General features: G+C 41.9%; 1 protein-coding gene across 4 annotated transcripts in view; it reads left to right on the top strand.

Moving 5' to 3' along the window:
- Nucleotides 1-20677, top strand: part of nsd2 (nuclear receptor binding SET domain protein 2) — a 116459-nt gene that overhangs the window by 18127 nt on the left and 77655 nt on the right. For all 4 annotated transcript variants that reach the window (XM_041210039.1, XM_041210134.1, XM_041210291.1 and 1 more), the window contains one exon: nt 14317-14494. In XM_041210039.1, the coding sequence (XP_041065973.1) occupies nt 14317-14494 (178 nt within the window). The remainder of the gene's footprint in view (nt 1-14316; nt 14495-20677) is intronic.

Genomic DNA, 20677 nt, shown 5'->3' with positions numbered 1-20677 from the left:
CTTATAATGGTGACCATGAAACAATCATCAATTGTTGTAAAAACCCACCTGGTTCACTAATGTAACAAAAACAGAATTACCTGGAAAAATTCAGCAGGTCTGGCAGCATCGGCGGAGAAGAAAAGAGTTGACGTTTCGAGTCCTCATGACCCTTCGACCGAACTTGGGTGAATCCAAGAAAGGGGTGAAATATAAGCTGGTTAAAGGTGTGTTTGGTGGGGGGGGTGAGGGGGGAGAGGAGGAGAGAGAAGTGGAGGGGAGTGGTGTGGTTGGAGGGACAAACAAGCAGTGATGGAAGCAGATCATCAAAAGATGACACAGACAACAGAACAAAAGAACAAATAGGTGTTAAAGTTGGTGGTAATATCTAAACGAATGTGCTAATTAAGAATGGATGGTAGGGCACTCAAGGTATAGCTCTAGTGGGGGTGGGGGGAGCATAAAAGATTTAAAAATATTTTAAAATAATGGAAATAGGTGGGAAAAGAAAAATCTATATAATTTATTGGAAAAAACAAAAGGAAGGGGGAAACAGAAAGGGGGTGGGGATGGAGGAGGAAGCTCAAAACCTAAAGTTGTTGAATTCAATATTCAGTCCGGAAGGCTGTAAAGTGCCTAGTTGGAAGATGAGGTGTTGTTCCTCCAGTTTGCGTTGGGCTTCACTGGAACAATGCAGCAAGCCAAGGACAGACATGTGGGCAAGAGAGCAGGGTGGAGTGTTAAAATGGCAAGCAACTGGGAGGTTTGGGTCATTCTTGTGGACAGACCGCAGGTGTTCTGCAAAGCGGTCGCCCAGTTTACATTTGGTCTCTCCAATGTAGAGGAGACCACATTGGGAGCAACGGATGCAGTAGACTAAGTTGGGGGAAATGCTGCTTCACTTGAAAGGAGTGTTTGGGCCCTTGGACAGTGAGGAGAGAGGAAGTGAAGGGGCAGGTGTTGCATCTTTTGCGTGGGCATGGGGTGGTGCCATGGGGTTGAGGAGTAGGGGGTGACGGAGGAGTGGACCAGGGTGTCCTGGAGGGAACAATCCCTATGGAATGCCGATAGGGGGGGTGAAGGGAAGATGTGTTTGGTGGTGGCATTATGCTGGAGTTGGCGGAAATGGCGGAGGATGATCCTTTGAATGCGGAGGCTGGTGGGGTGATAAGTGAGGACAAGGGGTCCCTATCATGTTTCTGGGAGGGAGGAGAAGGCGTGAGGCGGATGCGCGGGAGATGGGCCGGACTTGGTTGAGGGCCCTGTCAACGACCGTGGGTGGAAAACCTCGGTTAAGGAAGAAGGAAGACATGTCAGAGGAACTGTTTTTGAAGGTAGCATCATCAGAACAGATGCGATGGAGGCGAAGGAACTGAGAGAATGGGATGGAGTCCTTACAGGAAGAGGGGTGTGAGGAGCTGTAGTCGAGGTAGCTGTGGGAGTCGGTGGGTTTGTAATGGATATTGGTGGACAGTCTATCACCAGAGATTGAGACAGAGAGGTCAAGGAAGGGAAGGGAAGTGTCAGAGATGGACCACGTGAAAATGATGGATTCGTTGCTCCCAATGTGGTCTCCTCTACATTGGAGAGACCAAATGTAAACTGGGCGACAGCTTTGCAGAACACCTGCGGTCTGTCCGCAAGAATGACCCAAACCTCCCTGTTGCTTGCCATTTTAACACTCCACCCTGCTCTCTTGCCCACATGTCTGTCCTTGGCTTGCTACATTGTTCCATTGAAGCCCAACGCAAACTGGAGGAACAACATCTCATCTTCCGACTAGGCACTTTACAGCCTTCCGGACTGAATATTGAATTCAACAACTTTAGGTCTTGAGCACCCTCCTCCATCCCCACCCCCTTTCTGTTTCTTCCCCCTTCCTTTTGTTTTTTCCAATAAATTATATAGATTTTTCTTTTCCCACCTATTTCCATTATTTTAAAATATTTTTAAATCTTTTATGCTCCCCCCCACCCCCACTAGAGCTATACCTTGAGTGCCCTACCATCCATTCTTAATTAGCACATTCATTTAGGTAATATCACCAACTTTAACACCTGTGTGTTCTTTTGTTCTGTTGTCTGTGACATCTTTTGATGATCTCCTTCCATCACTGCTTGTTTGTCCCTCCAACCACACCACCCCCCTCCACTTCTCTCCTCCCCCCCCCCCACCAAACACACCTTTAACCAGCTTATATTTCACCCCTTTCTTGGATTCACTCAAGTTCTGTCGAAGGGTCAACTCTTTTCTTCTCAGCCGATGCTGCCAGACCTGCTGAATTTTTCCAGGTAATTCTGTTTTTGTTATGGATTTCCAGCATCTGCAGTTTTTTTGTTTTTATCTCATGGTTCACTAATGTCTTTTAGGGAAGGAAATCTGCCATCTTTACCTTGCCTGGCCTACATGTGACTCCAGATCCACAGCAATGTGGCTGACTCTTAACTGCCCTGTGAAATAGCCTAGCAACCCACTCAGTTCAGGGATAATTAGGGATGGGCAACAAATGCTGACCACTTCAGTGGCGCTCGCATCCCATGAAAGAATAAAGCCACTACCTGTGCTGCAACCATTATTTTAATACTTCCGCCTGAATTTATATCCAACTTGGTTGCCTTGATAGCATTTTTGCCTTTGAATCAGAAGGATGTGTGTTCAGGCTCTACTTCAGGATGTGAAAGCACAATGTAATACTGATGGAATGCAGCACTGCTGGAGGTGCAGTCTTTCAGACGAGACATTACAATTTGAGACTTTTCTGCCGTTTCAGGAGATTGTGTTAAAAAGAATCCAAATACCATGGCATATCAAAGGACAAGACAGCTCTTCTGTTTTGACCACCATTCATGTTTTAACCAACATCACAAAATATTGCAGGTTATTCATCTTATTTGTTGTTGAGGAATCATTTCTCGGCAGAAGTTGTTGCTATATAGCAATCGTGATTATAAAGCATTAAGAACACAACTGAGTATTGTGACAGTCTATGGAGGATGCCGTTTACCTTACACATTGCTATGTTGGACAAACCCTCATAGTATCAATGCTTCTGACTTGGAATGGATGTAAAAGCAAAATGATTTTTGTTGTGTATTTGTTTCATTGAAATCCTGGCTGCTCTCATTCATTCATTTTTTTCTCTTTCAAATGTAAAGTTTGGCTCAGTGGTGACATTCTTCTGAGTAGGATGCAAATTCAAACCTCATTGTAGAATTTTGAAGTATAACTTAGCCTGGCGTTTTATTTCAGCACTGAGGGAATGCTACAGTAAATAAGGTGCTGCCTTTCAAATGAGCTATTAAAATTCAGCTCTTTCTCTCAGCTCAATTAAATATACAAATTTTCTGTGCATTACAAATCTGAGAACTCTGCATTCCTCCAACACTGGCTTCTTGTGCATCCCTCAGCTCTTGCCCCACCATTGGCAGCCCTGTCTTGAGTTCCTCTAATTATGGCCTTGAGCATCCTCCATTTTAATTGCTCCTCCATTGCTGGTTGTGCCTTCAGTTGCCAAAGCCCCAAGCTCCAGAATTTCCTCCCTAAACTTCTCTATCCCTTTCTCTTCCTTCAGAGTGCTCCTTAAAACCTACCTCATAGTTCAAGCTTTTGGTTATTTGCTTTGGTCTAGTTGAAAGAAGACATTAGAACAAAGTAAAAACAGAATTACCTGGAAAAACTCAGCTGGTCTGGCTATATCGGCGGAGAAGAAAAGAGTTGACGTTCAGAGTCCTCAAGACCCTTCAACAGAACTATGTGAATCCAAGGAGAGGGGTGAAATATAAGCTGGTTTAAGGTTGGGGGGGGTGGGTGCGGTTGGGTGGGGGGAGAGGTTGGGGGGGGTGGTGCGGTTGGGTGGGGGGAGAGGTTGGGTGGGGGGGGGGGGTTCGGTTGGGTGGGGGGTGTGGGGGGTGCGGTTGGGTGGGGGGAGAGGTTGGGGGGGTGGTGTGGTTGTAGGGACAAGCAAGCAGTGTTAGGAGCAGATCATCAAAAGATGTCACAGACAAAAGAACACAGGTGTTGAAGTTGGTGATATTATCTAAATGAATGTGCTAATTAAGAATGGATGGTAGGGCACTCAAGGTATAGCTCTAGTGGGGGTGGGGGGAGCATAAAAGATTTAAAAATAATGGAAATAGGTGGGAAAAGAAAAATCTATATAAATTATTGGAAAAAACAAAAGGAAGGGGGAAGAAACAAAGGGGGTGGGGATGGAGGAGGGTGCTCAAGACCTAAAGTTGTTGAATTCAATATTCAGTCCGGAAGGCTGTAAAGTGCCTAGTCGGAAGATGAGGTGCTGTTCCTCCAGTTTGCATTGGGCTTCACTGGACCAATGCAGTAAGCCAAGGACAGACATGTGGGCAAGAGAGCAGGGTGGAGTGTTAAAATGGCAAGCGACAGGGAGGTTTGGGTCAATTTTCACTCCTGTGAACAACATTGGAATTTTTTACTGCATTAAAGATGTTACATAAGTATAAGTTGTCAGTTCAGGCCTTGATACTTAATACACAACTCACAGGCTTAGTATCTGCACAGTCAAACTGCTTCAAAACTTGTTTAAATGTGCCGTTAAGGCCCCAGCTTCAAGTTTGACTATTGAGAGTTGGAACAAAACTGCCTAAATGGATGTTGCAATGCAGTTTTCAGAATGACTTATTTTTACCCCCTTCCCCACTTTGCTTATTTGTTCAGTGTCAAATAGTGGTTTTATGACAACTTCTGACTCTAAATTCAACTAGAACACTAGGAGTTCCTTTCAGAATTATGTATGAGGCTAATGATACTTCATTACAGAACTCTACTATTTTGGGTATTTCACAGGAAATGTTTAATATATTGATGTTTTCGACCTTTTCATCACCTTTTTGAATTTTAGCAAGTACTTGAAATATTTCAACATGAATATAGCAGCCACTTAATTAATTTACTTTTCTTACAGGGACTTTTCTGCATTAGGCAACTTCTGCTCTTCACTATATTCCAGCTTGTTGGTTACTGCTGCAAGATGACAAGAAATATCTTTGACAAATAACGTTTCTCTTTGTCCATCAGTTATTGTTAAACCATTGAGCTTGCAGTTGGGAACTGTCAAACCGCAATCTGTGGTGCAAGTCTTTTGTACCCTCAAATCACTTTGCTTCATTGTATATTGCATTCCCAAAGTCTACAATCATGTTGGAGAATTAAAGCTTTTTTTTCTGAGTTTCTAAAGGAAATTGGGTAAGCACCTGAAGAAAGAAATTTACAGGGCTACAAAGGAAAGAGCTGGAAAGTGGAACCTGCTAATTTGCTCTCTTGCAGAGAGCTGGAACAGTCATGAAGGACTGAATGGACTCCCTCCATGCTGCAAAATTTCTATGATTCTATTGAGTTAAACCCTACTTTAATTTTTTTTAAAAAAACTTTCACCCAGTGTGCAAAAAGAAGTTTTAGTGTAACATTGCCCTTTCAACCTGCATTCCTCTTCCTCATCCTCAAGGAATTGAACTTTTGTTGTATTGGGGTTTAACAGGCAGCAGTCCTTTTGCTTCATCAGTGCAAATAGTTACTTATGTGAGCCTGGATGTTGATGGGCAAGCTCATCATCCACACATGCACAATTCCAATAAGAGTCACTGGATACTGATCAGGAATGAGAATCCAGACTTGATTTGGTCAGTCATTGGATAGTTCGCTGGGACTTATAAGAAATTTTTATATAGCACCTTGTATCACCTCGGTGGCTGTGAACTGCTTTGGGAGAATGAGGCACTGTTGTGATGTGGGAAATACGACAGCCACTTTGCACGCAACAAGGTCCCATAAACAGCAGTGAGGTAATGACCAAATAATTTTGTTTTATTGTATTGGATGAGGGATAACTTATTGCCAGGCGACAGACCTACTTAGATCGTGTATGTGGAGCTGATTTATTTAGCATTTTAAGTTTATTGAATTACCATGTTTTTTGTACTGCTTGGAAATAGTACAAAAAAATTAAAATACAACCTAAGCCCAGGCTGCAAATTGAAATTCATGGATTTCCCAGGCTTAGTAGTTTTGATGTGGCCATTAGGCCAGGTTGAAGTTATTTTTCTAATTGTAATAAAATATAACTTGAGTAATTCCAGGTAAATCTAAATTAGAACTTGGTACCTTTACGTCTGCATAACTCAGTATTTTAACACTTCGTGAACAATTGGGAGGTAATTTTTGACCTTTAGATTACTTTTCATTCCATACTTCAGTTGATCAAGAATTGATGGGGAATGTTGTGTCTTAGTGCATGACATAAACTGTACTGTGGGAAAGAGACACTACTGTAGAAAGTTCTGCATGTGTGAAATACTAACTCTAGCTTGGAGCTGTTATTGGCCCAAGTTACAGTGCTGGGTAGTACTTCCTGCATCTAGCATGGCAGGAAATAACAGGCCAGAGCTGAAAGAGGCAGTTGGGCGCTAAATTGTATTCTAAAAAGAAATTTTAAAATAACAGAAAACTTGTGTCTATATAGCGCTTTAATATAATGAAATGTTTCAAGGCACTTCATAGATGCGTTATGAAACAAACTATGGCACCAAACTACAAAAGGAGATATTAGGTCAGATAACCAGAAGATTGGTCAAAGAAGTATAATGTTAAGGATTGTTCTAAAGGAGGAAAGTAAGATGGAGATACGGAGAGGTGTAGGGCAGGAATTTCAGAACTTGGGGCCTAGGCAACTGAAGACATTGGGGTGCACAAGAGACCAGAATTAGAAGAACGCGGATTTTTCGGAGAGTTGTGGGGTTGTAGGTGATTATAGAGATAGTGAGGGGCAAGACTTTTTGAGGGATTTGAAAACAAGGATGAAAGTTTCAAAATCAACACATTGCATGACCCAGAGCCAATGTAGGTCAGTTAGCACAGGAGTGATGGAAGAATGGGACTTGCTGCAAGTTAAGACATGGCAGAGATTTCAATGACCTCCAGTTTACGGAAGGGAGAATGTAGGAGACCAGCCTGGAGTGCATTGAGATAGTTGAACCTAGAGGGAATGAAGGAATGGATGAGGTTTCCAGCAGCAGATGAGCTGAGAAAAGGGTAAAATCAAGCGTATATTTGAAAAGGGCAGCTATTTTGGGTTGGAAACAGAATTAGAATGAAAGGTCATTGACCTGTCTGTATGTATTGTACAAACTTGTCTAGAAGTGTTCCTTTTAAGATTTTTAGTAGATTTCGAATTACAGGGAAATACTTAGCCTTAAAACACCATTATGAGTTTGATTATTTTGCTGCTTTTTTGCTGCCTCACACCAACTCCCAAGGTCAAGTCAGAAATACACTGTCAGGCTACTGGCAGTACTTAACTGAAAATTAATACTTAAAGATGCATGAGATCAGCATGGGGAAATATTTCTTGTGGGGGGAAACAGTGTTAGTGAGATCAGAAACTTGGTGACTGGGGTATATCTCATTACCTTTGGTCCAGCATATTGTTGCTCGAACACACTGCCATTACTCGGGCGCTCTCATTCCAAGGCACTTCGCAGAATTTTACAAATTACACGTTACATATCGGAGCGGTTAAACAAAAGTTTGGTCAAAGAGCTAGGTTTTAAGGAGCACCTTAAAGGAGGGGAGAGATTGAGAGGTTTGGGGAGGAAATCCAGAGTTTAGGCTTTGGCAGCTGAAGACCTGCGATTGAGGATTACCAATATCTCTTATCTCTTGAAGGTTATGGGTCTGGAAGATGGGGAGGGCAGAGAATTTTGTTGCCAAACAAAATTTGTTGGCTTAGTACAAAGAGGAGAAGAGTCAGTTCTCTCTCAACTCTAAATTCGCTTTATTCACGTCGTTAGATCATCTACATATGGCTTATACGTCTGGTTAAATATAGATGTGCAGTTTACAGAAGGTTATACAGTTTTATACCCAAAACTAGGATCCAATCACACACCCACTAAGTTTCTCTGACACTAATACCTGAAAAGGAGAGCTGACGCTGGCCAGGCGTTCCATTCTCTCTCACTTGCATCTCTATGTTGCTGACATAGGTTCTTCCGCTTCTGCGATGGTTGATCTCCGGAGTCTCGCTGCTCCACACCCGAAATACTCCAGTCTTATATTGAATCTTATCTCTTCAAGCTTTGCTTTCTCTCTCCCGTTGGTTTAGGCCTGCTTGCCTAGTCTGTGGCATATTCTCATTTGCTCTGTTCCAAGACTTAGGTAGCAATAACCTCGTTACTCCTTTTCTAAATAAGGACTTGTATCTCATCTCATTCCCTTTGTTCTTCAAGAAACTCAGCTACTTCAAAACAGGTTCCAGCCAGTTCAGGCCAGTGACTGGACTCAGGTTACTTCAAGTCAAAAGTTACTTTTGCCTGTGTCAGCAGTTCGGCTGCAGCCCCTGGCCAACAATTTGAAGGATGAGTATTTTCAAACTGAGGTGTTGTGCTTATCCAGGAGCCACGATAGGTCAGTGTGTACGTGGCTGATCAAGATGTGATTATGAGTCAGGACATGCAGCAGCAGAGTTTTGAATGGCCTCAAGTTTATGGAGGTTTTTTTTAAGTTCCTTTATAGTGATGTGGAGGAGTTTAAGTTTTTCAATAAGTTTTATGGATGGCAATTGCACATTAAACACTTGGCAGAGTAGTCTTAGCCTAGACCATTCTTTGGAAACATCAAATATTGCGTCGGGCATCTTGTAGCTTTGAAAATTTTTAGCCGTTAAAAATACCTTCTTTGCTAAACAAATAACATTGTGATAACTAAAGTAATGCTTAAGGATTAACATACATCTCATTTAATTAAAAATACCTGGAAAAACTCAGCAGGTCTGGCAGCATCTGCGGAGAGGAACGTTTTGAGTCTGTATGACTCTTCAACAGAACCAAGTAAAAATATTTTTACTTAGAAAACCTTAACAGGTTTCTGCTAATTAAGTTCATAATCAGTTCTTAAAAGGCCCACAAGGCAGCTTGGTCAACTTGGTTTCTTTTTCATCTCTTGTCTGATAGCTGATTGCCCCACGCCCATAGATCAAAGTTTGCATGCTATTGAACAAGTTTGAATGTTTCACAGTTTAAAGATCTGAGAATTGAATCAAAGTGTTTTATGGGACAATAATGTGAAGATTTCTGCCTTCCATTTCAAAATAACATTTATATAATGTTTTTCATGACCTAAGGATGTCCCAAAGTGTCTTACAGTCAGTTTAGTGCTTCGATCAGCACAGATCAAAGAAATCAATTAGCCTTTGATGGGAATTTTTAATTGCTCGATGGTTCCGAACAAATGGCTGGGAGGAGATACAAATAAAGTGACCAATTTGTTATTCTCGATAGGATTGCAGGGCAGTACGTTTGTGAGAGACCTGCTGGGACAAGAGTGAATTGCCCAATGGTTCCCATAGCCCAATAATCTGACCGCATTTGAAGTCCAAATTGATGTACAATTTTCAGACAAGTGGGTCATGATTTAATTCTGATTGTGATTATTATGTCTGTGATTCACCCTCTGTCCTGTACTCAACTGCTGAATCAGTGCAGCATTTCGAGTTTTACAGTTGACCTGTGTAGTTCTTATAGGAAGTGAAATGAAACAAAGAAGTTAGATGACTTCTGCTATAAAATGTGTATGCTGAAGCTGAATTGGATACGAACAGGATTGTGCTTAGCTGTGATGTCCTCCGTGGCCAAATAGCCTGTCAGTGCTCGCATATAAAGTCACTAGACGTTTGATGGCATCTCAGGAATCATAGCCCAACAAGGATCTGCCTCCTGATAAGAGGAGGCAATGGGAAGGGGTGAAGGAGTTGAGACTTAGGCAGTTGTGGAAAAATGTACATGAGTAATTCTTGGCTCCGAATGTCTCTCTGCCTAGTCCATTGTCTAACTCATGGTATTTGTATTTGGGCTGGCTCATCTTGGTATGAACAGGGTTTAAATGAGATTGGAGAACAGAACTTTCACTTGATCATTCACTTGGAGGAGTTCTTTCTCTATCAGATTTGTCTCACTGAGGACGAGTTGTGTTTTCCCCTTGGCACTTTTAATTCTGAGGATCAAACCTATATGGTCTTTTTGCATGGAAATAACTAGTTGGGAATTTTACCCAACCACTTTTTAAACACAACAGAATTGGAATTATTTTTTGCATTGTTAATCCTTTCTAATCACCTTAATGATGAAGCGTGATGTGGCTCTTTGTACAGAGGTCGTACAGAGTCAGATTAGCCTTTCTGATCCATCTATAACATGCTCCCATTGTCAGGCCATTAGAGCATGAGAGGTTGGAAAATTTAATCTTTGCGCAAGTCAATGGCATTTTCTTTGATCATTCATCTTTCTACTACTTTTTGTATGGAAACTGCCCTATTTTTCAGTTTTCAGCTTTCCTCTCCTGAAGGTGATGACTTGTGCTGGGGTATATTTTTCCATTAGGGAGCTCATATTTTTTTCAAAAGTATAGCAACTCAATTCCACCTGCCCTAATTATTGGAGTTAGTTATGTAATCTCTTTACAAGCGGGCAAGTGAGGCATGACAATTAGGATGATTTCTCAAAATTATATTTGTTAAATATACAGTTAATTGATAAACATCAAATACGTTTTATTTACATTATCTGAATTAAGTCTACTCCTGCATCTGTCAAAGATTAGAAACGACAATGTATGCACAAAACTGTTGATCAAGTAGAAGTACATAACTACATTTTGAGCATCCACTATGGTATTTGTTCCCCTGGAATTTTCTCTCCCAATTTTGTTTCTTTTTCCCTTCCTGCTCCCTGTGGGGAAAGGGCAGGCTGCTCTTGATATATACTGACATAAGACCGACTGAGATTGGCAAGGTGAATAAGTATACTGACATAAGACCGACTGAGATTGGCAAGGTGAATAAGTAATCAGATCTACTTTCTGACAGTATTGTATCCTAAATTGACCACTTCATAATTTTTTTGTGATTAAACTTGAATTGGGTCTTACTTTTATTGGCCAAACTATCTTTATTGTCCGATACTATATAACCTAACCATTTGCAGTGGAAGAACCTCAAAATGTGTTAATTTCATGTTGCTGTGAATCTATACTGTTTATTGGCAAATGTGCCATAATATAGTGAAACTACTGTGCGGCTGCAGTTATCACAGAATCACATTCACAATGAACAAGAGTCATATTGGACTTGAAACGTTAATGCTGTTTCTCTCTACAGATGTTGGCAGATCTGCTGAGTTTTTCCAGCGCTTTCTGTTTTTGTTTCTGATCTCCAGCATCTGCAGTATTTTTCATTCATTTCTCATTGTGGCCGCCTTCAACATCAGTAGGAGGCTGCATAAGCCAGCAAAAACAGTTTTTTTTTTTAACCTGTGTGGCTACTGATGGCTAGCATCAAATGTGGCTACTGATGCTAGCATCAAAATTGCAGGTATTTACCTTTATTGCTGGCAGTATTTTGCTGATGGGACGCCCAGTGAAACTACCTCCTGGCGAGGATATCTTTATTGATGCCAGATCTCAGGATTGAATCCAATGGCGCACTTAAGTGAAGGAACATAAACACTTACCTGATAGGTCTGTGAAGCACCTTGGAATATTGTTTTATGTTAATTCTGTCATAAGTAGTTACATAAATGCAAGTTGGTGCAGTTCAATATAATCTATGGTCCTAAATCCCCCTGACTGTTTTTAATTGTCTATGTAGCCTGTTGGGTTTTGTTTTACCATCAAGAATCAAATTTCAAATATTCATTTTAATTTGGTAGGTTTCTTGATCTTTTGTGTTTGATATCATGTCACTTGTCAGTTTTTGTAACTTTTGCTTCCTCTTTTTTATTTCACTTTTGCCCTTTAATGGCAGGGATGGGAAAGTAGCATATCATAGCCAAAGAATGGGATTCTTTGCTTCCTTTCAAAATCTGGCATGGTTTACATTAAAAAGGCAACTGCATCAAGTGGGGGAGGTGATGGCATAGTGGTATTGTCACTGGACTAGTAATCCAGAGAACCAGGGTAATACTCTGGGGACCCGGGTTTGATTCCTGCCATGGTGGAATTTGAATTCAATTTTTTTTAAAATCTGCAATTAAGTCTTGAAACCATTGTTGATTGTTTTAAAAACACATATGGTTCGCTGATGTCCTTTAGGGAAGGAAATCTGCTCCCCTTATCTGTTCTGGCCTACATGTGACTCCAGATCCACAACAATGTGGTTGACTCTTAATTAAATCCCCTCTGAACAGGGGTGGGCAATAAATGTTGGCCTAGCCAGTGACGCCTGCATCCAATGAATAAAAAAAAAAACTAGAGTTTGTACCAAATGTTCAGCTGGGCTCTTTTATTTATGCCTACGAATCGATATTTTGATTATTGAAATAAAAACAGTGCTGGAAAAACTCAGCAGGTCTGACAGCGTCTGTAAAGAGAAATAGAGTTAATGACTCTATTTCGGAACTCTCCTTGTGTATTGGATGTGTACGAAAAATAGGTTGTGTACATTGTAAAGCAGATGCAAAATTTGGCTAGGCTTTAGTGGTTTAACTATTATTATTCCCATATGAGAGTCTGCACATGGATAAAATTTGTATAACTAAAAAACTGAATGTACTTGAGCTAGGTTTGAGTCAGCTTCTTTGTGATAGCCACCTCAGAAGTGAAGTAGCAGAAATGTACTTTGGACCAGATGAGTTAAAATATTGCCCACTTATTATTTTCTTATTATTTACTTATTATGTAAGCATAGAATATATTGAGTTGGTAATTTAAAAAGAATGCTAATGGAATCTTTACAATTACCAAGGCAATGAATTGATTCAAGCCCTTGAGGTAAATTGGAATCCAGTACAGAAGATATATAGGTCCATAAATATCCTTTCTAAATTAAGAGATATATGTATAAATGTCAAATCGTTTTCCTTCCAAATCACAAAAACAGGAAATTGACCACCTGCTGTGCCATATGAAAGAGATGAGATGGTTGTTGATAACTCTGAGCACCTGTAGAGTTGTTTAGAATGGGGTGGGGTGTTGGTTTTCTGAACCCCACATGACCAGAATGATTGATAAGGAAAGCAGTCCTATTTTCAGACCGACAGCTCAAATATCCAAGCTTGCATTAATTCCTGCAAATGACTCCACTAATGGCCAAATTAACATATTGAATTTTTTTGATGTTTGGTGAGAAACAAGATTTTTTTTTTAATCTAATCCGAAGAGCAACTAGAAAATTGCAACCCTGTCCTCAACACTGAATTCACAATAATTGTCCTGTCCTGCTTACCAACTTGCCCTTCACTATCATGCCCACCTGCTACTGCTCAGTATCTTAAATGCTACTGTATACTGTAACAGAAGAAGTTCTTTCCCACAATCCGTCTGAATCTTGACAAGATGCAGCAGCAGATAGGAGCTGTGAAAGGTCAGTGAGGTCTGCATCGGAGAAAACTGACTTGTTGAACTGTGTTGGTGTGATCTGGGAAAGAGGGTCGGGGAGGTGTCAAATAAATGTAGGTTTAACATCAGTATCAGTGAACATCCAAAATAGTGCTGTTCCCAAGAAATTAGAAAATAGAATGTTTTCCACAACTTTTCCCATTTTCCTGCATTCTTGCTCGCCTCCCATAATATCCCAAGTACCTTCAGATGATTTAATTTTGGTCTGCTGTGTGTATTGTGTATCCAATAACTTGACTAAAGGTTTTTTTTGTTGTCTTACCCCGTAAGTATGGCTCATGGGTGTTGGCAGTCACATAGTGTTAATTTTTAACATCTTTTAAAAATTAGATGTGACAGTGCAGATCATATGCAGTCTACCTTTGACCAATCCATGCAACCTGAAGGAGATTGATATTGAAATACTCAGCTTTCCTAAGTGTAATCCGGGAGAACTCCAGAATATTTATCCTTTCTCACATTGAATACTGGCCTGCCCATGGCACGACAAGATCCAAATTGTTCAGTGAAGTATTTTTGGGATAGGGAAAGGAATAAAAGAGGGAAGAAAATGAAATCAGATTGCACTGGTGGCTTGTTTGTTTAATGAAATGATCTCTTCTATGATTTATTTTACCCCTCAATTTTGAATGACTTATTTATTCCCCAATGTAAAGTTCCAAATTTCCGAGACATAATTGGTGCCAAGACTATGAATTCCATGAAACAGACGAGGTATAAACTCTGATGCATCAGTATTTTGAAATTTGCCATGTAATTAAGCATAACAGAAAGTGAAGACTATTTTTGTCAAATTAATGCTGTATAAACCTTGTCTTTCTCAAAATAATTTACTGTTGACAAGTATGTTTTATAAATCTGTGATTTCAGAACTGAATTCTAAATTTCACTATGATGCTTCTGTGATGTTTATATCAATAGACTGAAGAAGACCAAGGCGATGAAAGAGCCAAAGATGAGGAAATCAAGGAGAAGGATAAGGATGTCCCAGTGAAATATCATGTGGGAGACATGGTGTGGTCCAAAGTGTCTGGTTATCCTTGGTGGGCTTGCATGGTTTCTTCAGATCCCCTCTTAAGCACCCATACAAGACTGAAAGGTATTTGAAACAGCTTTTTAAATGTTGAATTGGTAAAGCAATTATAATTTAAACAATTTTAAGGCACCTCTGTTATTAATGGCATGTTAATTGTTAAGATACACAAGCGAATATACACAATACTTAGAGCACTTATTAAGAGAAACTACTGGGACACTGAGTTAGTCGACAGAAGACTGACATGTATTTGCTGCATTTTGTAAATAGCGCCTTGCTTCATACTTCACCATCTGGCTTGAGATCCAGTTAACATCTAAGTTTCCCTTATTCCTCCTTTCCTCTCCTGTCAGCTTCTTTTCATGTTGCCCTCAGACATCTTCTCATTTATCACCTCTCAAGCACTTTGCCCCTGCCCAAATTCCTTGACTAAATCGAGAACCTTTGACTATTCCTAGATCTTCTATCATCCTGTTGCCTTGACTCTCTCTTGGATAAGCCTGCAGTTGCCCTCTGTCTTCTACACATTTTGCAAAGGATCCTTCCAAGCACTTGCTGAGTGCTTACAGACAGGTACCCCAGCTTCCCCTTCCTGCTTTCTCATTGACCTTCCCACCTATCGTGTTGAGGGTTAATCCTTCCTGTCACATTGATCCTTCTCCCTGCTGACTATGTGGACTTTGTTAACAGATCAACAAATACAGCCCCTCTCTCTATCTCCCTGCACAATTCCACTAGCTTGCTTGCCTCCACCTTTCTTCTTGGCCCTACTAAACCCTTACTCACTCCCACCTTTGTTCCCCTTGGTATAGTCCTATCCTAACTGCCTCAGATCCAAGAAAAGCAGATTTGAACCTTTATGGCGCACAATTGATGTAGACCTTCGTCATTAGATCTGACTGGGCTCTTCAAGCACTACATCACGTATACACACACACACACACACACACACACACACACACACACACACACACACACACACACACACACACACACACACACACACACATACATATGGAGCAAGAGTAGGCCACTTGGCAGCTCGAGCCTGTTGCACCATTCAATAAATTCATGGTTGATGTGATTGTTTTCTCAACTCCAAGTTCCTGCCTATCCAAGCAACAATCTATCTACCTCTACCTTAACAAATATTCAAAGATTTTGCTTCCACATTTTGAAGAAGTGTTCCAAAGACCCCCTGCCTCTGAGAAAAAAATTCTCCTCATCCCTGACTTAAATGGGTGATTCCTTATTTTCAAACAGCAACCCCTAGTTCTAGATTCTCCCACAAGAAGAAGCATCCTCCCCACCCACATCCACCTTGTCAAGATCACTCAGGATCTTATGTTTCAATCAAGTCACCTCTTACTCTTCTAAACTCCAGCGGATACAAGCCTGGCCTGATAAAGCAACTTGTCCTAGGATTACTATTAATCTAGTAAACCTTCTCTGAACTGCTTCCAGTGCATTTACTTCCTTCCCTAAATAAGGAGACCAATACTGTACACAATACTCCAGATATGGCCTCACCAATGCCCTCTATCACTGAAGCATAACCTCCCTACTTTTGTATTTAATTCCCCTTGCAATAAATGATAACATTCTATTAGCTTTCCTAATTACTTGCTGTACTTGCTTACTAACCTTTTGTGGTTCATGCACTGGGATACCCAGATTCCTCTGCATCTCGGAGCACTGCAATCTCTCGCCATTTAGATAGTATGCTTCTTTTTTATTCTTCCTGCCAAATGGACAATTTCATATTTTTCCACATTAAGCCCCATTTGCGACATCTTTGTCTACTCACTTAACCTATCTATATCCCTGTGTTAGCCTCCTTATGTCCTCTTCACAACTTACTTTCCTACCCATCTTTGTGTCATCAGCAAATTTAACAACCATACCTTCGGACGTTTCATTCAAGTCATCTTTATAAATTGTAAAAATTTAAGGTCCTGGCACTGATCCCTCTGGCACACCACTCGTTACATCTTGCCAATCAGAAAATGACTCTTTTGTGCATACTTTGTTTCCTGTTAGCTAGCCAATCTTCTATCTATGCCAATATGTTACCCCCTTCAGCATGAACTTTTATTTTCCACAAAAACCTTTGATGTGGTACCTTATCAAATGCCTTCTGGAAATCCATGTACAGTACACCCACCAGTTCCCCTTGATCCACAGCACATGTGACTCCTTCAAAGAATGCCACTAAATTGGTTCAACATGATTCCTCTTTCACAAAACCATGCTGACTCTGCCAGATTACCTTGAAGTTTTCTAAGTGCCCTGCATAACATCTTTAATAATAGCTTCTAATGTTTTCCCTATGACAGATGTTAAGCTAACTGGCCTGTACTTTTCTGCTTTCTTTCTCCCTCCCTTTTTGATTAAGGAAGTTACGTTCAGTATTTTCCAATCTAATGGAACCTTCCCCAAACCCAGGGAATTTTGGAAAATTAAAACCAACCTATCAACTATCTCACTAGCCACTTTATTTAAGATCCGAGGATGAAGTCCATCAGGACCCGGAGGCTTTCTTTTCATTCTTTCATGAGATGTCAGCTTTGCTGGCAGAGCCAGCGTTTATTGCCCACCAATAGTTGCCCTTGAGAAGGTGGTGGTGAGCTGCTTTCTTGAACCACTGCAGTCCACGTGGTGTAGGTACGCCCACGGTGCTGTTAGGAGGGGAGTTCCAAGATTTTGACCCAGTGACAGTGAAGCAATGGCGATATAGTTCCAATTCAGGATGGTGGGTGGCATGGAGGGGAACTTCCAGGTGATGGTGTTCAGCCCGCAGATCAAACAACCTATTCAGTACCACTTCCCTGGTGATTGTAATTTTCTGAAGTTCCTTCGTCCCTTCCGTTTCCTGATTTACAGCTATTTCTGGGATGTTATTTGTATCCTCTATAGTGAAGTATAGTCTTCCCACTCTCTCCTCACAAAGCTGTTTACTGCTGCAGGATTGCAATGCAAAGACCCTGGCTTTTTGTCTCCACTGCCAACCGTTGCCTCATAACCCTCCTGTGTCCCCTTCACCCTCTTTAAAGACCAGTGCAAGGAGCTTATGAACTTCTTTGCCACAGAGATTGAAACTATCTGTTCAGTCTGTTTTCCATAACTTCCCTTAGCCTCACCAATCCCTAATCTGGAGCTCACACCTTTGTCTGGTTTCTCTCCTATCTCCTCTCATGCTCTCTCTGAGTTTATCTTGTCCATAAGAGCCACCCCCTAATATCTTGATCCTATTTCCACTATCACTCAATTACTCTTCCTGACCCGCACATTAAAATGTTCCTAGCAACAGCTTAAGTTTACTTAGCACCTCTAATGTAGTGAAGTGTCTCAAGATGCTTCTTGGCATTATCAAATAGAATTTGACACCAAACCACTTGAGATATTAGGATCGATACCTAAAAACCTGGGATGTGGGCTTCACTGTCCGGGCCAGCATTTATTGCCCATCGGTAGTTGCCCATGAGAAGGTGGTGATGAGCTGCCTTCTTGAACCACTGCAGTCCATGTGGTGTATGTACACCCACAGTACTGTTAGGAAGGGAGTTCCAAGATTTTGACCCAGTGACAGGGCCATGTATTAATATATGTAGCTTCTGTACACGCAAGCCTGACTGGCTATCTTAAATTGGTTGTCAGCATAATTCTTAGCACACTGAGGATTATTTAGCAAATATTGTCCAATCGTGGAATCACACCTAATGTTGGATACTGTTTTGAGCTTTGTAAGCGACGCAGAGGTGATAGTGTAGTGGTATTGTCACTGGACCGGTAATCCGGAAACCCAGGAGTAATGCCCTGGGGACCCGGGTTCAGATCCCATCACGGCAGGTGGTGGAATTTGAATCCAATAAAAATCTGGAACTAAAGGTCTAATAATGACCGTGAAACCATTGCCTGCCAAATTTCATAACCCATCTGGTTCACTAATGCCCATTAGGGGAGGAAATCTGTTCTTACCTGGTCTGACCTACACATGGCTCCAGACCCACAGCAATGTGGTTGAGTCCTAAATGCCCTCTGAACAAGGGTAATTTGGGCTAGACAATGACTCCAACATCCCGTGAACAAATTTTTAAAAAAGCATGGGCTGATTGGGTATGCCCTGTACGTTACCAGTTGCGAGCAGCAGAAGAGACATGCTGTTTGATACAATCCATCAGTCTTTGGGACATTCAGCCTACGTACCTAGCACCACACTGGCGCTGAAATTCATATACTACATTGTGCACTTTTGTGACAGGCAGAACGTCTTTTTGCTCGACAGCATTCTGTTAGTGGCAAACACTACTCGTGCTGCTACTGCATGGTAGCATCGTGAAAGTACATAGATCGGTAAAGTGCAGGAATCGGATACAGAATATAATCAAAAAGGACAAATGGAATGCTGAGACACTCGACCCCGGGCTCCATGAAGTTTCATGGCACCAGCTCAAACATGGGCATGGAAACATCCTGATGATTAGCCCTTCCTCAGTTGCTGAATCAGTGCTCCTCCATGTTGAACATCACTTGGAAGAAGCACTGAGGGTGGCAGGGGCGCAGAATGTACTCTGGGTGGGGGACTTCAATGCTCGGTAGCACCAATACTGACTGAACTGGCCAAGTCCGACAGGACATAGCTTCTGGACTGGGTCTACGGCAGGTGGTGAGGGAACCAACGAGGGAAAAACATATTTGACCTCATCCTCACCAACCTGCCTGCCGCAGATGCATCTGTCCATGACAGTATCGGGAGGACCACTGTATATTGTGGAGACGAAGTCCTGTCTTCACATCGAGGATATGCCCCATAATGTTGTGTGGTACTACTGCCATGCTAAATGGGATAGATTTCGAACAGATCTAGCAGCTCAAGACTGGGCATCGATGAGGCGCTGTGGGCCTTCAGCAGCAGCAGAATTGTACTCGAACACAATCTGTAACCTCATGACCCAGCATATCTCCCCCCCACCCCTCTACCGTTACCATCAAGGCAGGGAATCAACCCTGGTTCAATGAAGAGTGCATGAGGGGATGGCACTAGCAGCACCAGGCATAACTAAAAATGAGGAGTCAACCTGGTGAAGCTATAACACAGAACTACTTGCATGCCAAACCGCATAAGCAACAAATGATAGAGATAAGTGATCCCACAACCAACGGATCAGGTCTAAGCTCTGCAGGCCTGCAACATCCAGCCGTGAACGTGGTAGACAGTTAAACAACTCACTGGAGGAGTAGACTGCACAGATATCCCCATCCTCGATGATGGGAAAGCCCAGCACATCCAAGCAAAAGACAAAGCTGAAGCATTTGCTAAAATCTTCAGCCAGAAGTGCCGAGTGGATGATCCATCTCTGCCTCCTCTGGACATCCCAGCATCACAGATGCTAGTCTTCAGCCAATCATTTACTCCATGTGATATCAAGAAACGGCTGATGGCACTGGATAGTGCAAAGACTATGGGCCATGACAATATTTTGGCAGCAGTACTGAAGACTTGTGCTCCAGAACTTGCCGCAGCCCTAGCCAAGCTGTTCCAGTACAGCTAGAACATTGGCATCTACCTGGCTATGTGGAAAATTGCCCAGGTATGTTCTGTGCACAAAAAGCAGGACAAATCCAACCTGGGTGATTGCTGCCCCATCCGTCTACTCTCAATAATCAGTAAAGTAATGGAAGGGGTCAGCAACAGTGCTATCAAGCAGCACTTGCTTAGCAATAAGCTGCTCACTGATGCCCAGTTTGGGTTCCGCCAGGGCCACTCAGCTCCTGACCTCATCACAGCCTTGGATCAAACATGGACAAAAGAACTGAACTCCCAGAGTGAGGTGCGAATGACTGGCCTTCTCATAAGAACTGGGAGCACGAGTAGGCAATTCAACCCCTCGAGCCTGCCCCGCTATTCAATACGATCATGGCAGATCTCATTTCGGCCTCAACTCCAATTTCCCGCCCTCTCCCCATAACCTTTCAACCCGTTACTAATTAAATCTAATTACATTTAGGCTACGTTTGATCAAATGTGGCATCAAGGATCTCTAGCAAAACTGGAGTCGATGGGAGCCGGGGGAAAACTGTCCGCTGGTCGGAGTCATACTGAGCGCAAAGGAAAATGGTGGTTGTTGTTGGAAATCAGCCATCTCTGCTCCAGGACATCACTGTAGGGGTTCCTCAGGGGAGTGTCCTTGGCCCAACTATCTTCAGCTGCTTCATCAATGACCTTCTTTCCATCATAAGGTCAGA

This window comes from Carcharodon carcharias, chromosome 1 (assembly GCF_017639515.1).
Source record: "Carcharodon carcharias isolate sCarCar2 chromosome 1, sCarCar2.pri, whole genome shotgun sequence".
NCBI classification, from domain to species: domain Eukaryota; kingdom Metazoa; phylum Chordata; class Chondrichthyes; order Lamniformes; family Lamnidae; genus Carcharodon; species Carcharodon carcharias.
Note: the sequence above shows the minus strand (reverse complement) of the source record. Positions and strands in the feature narration are given on the sequence as shown.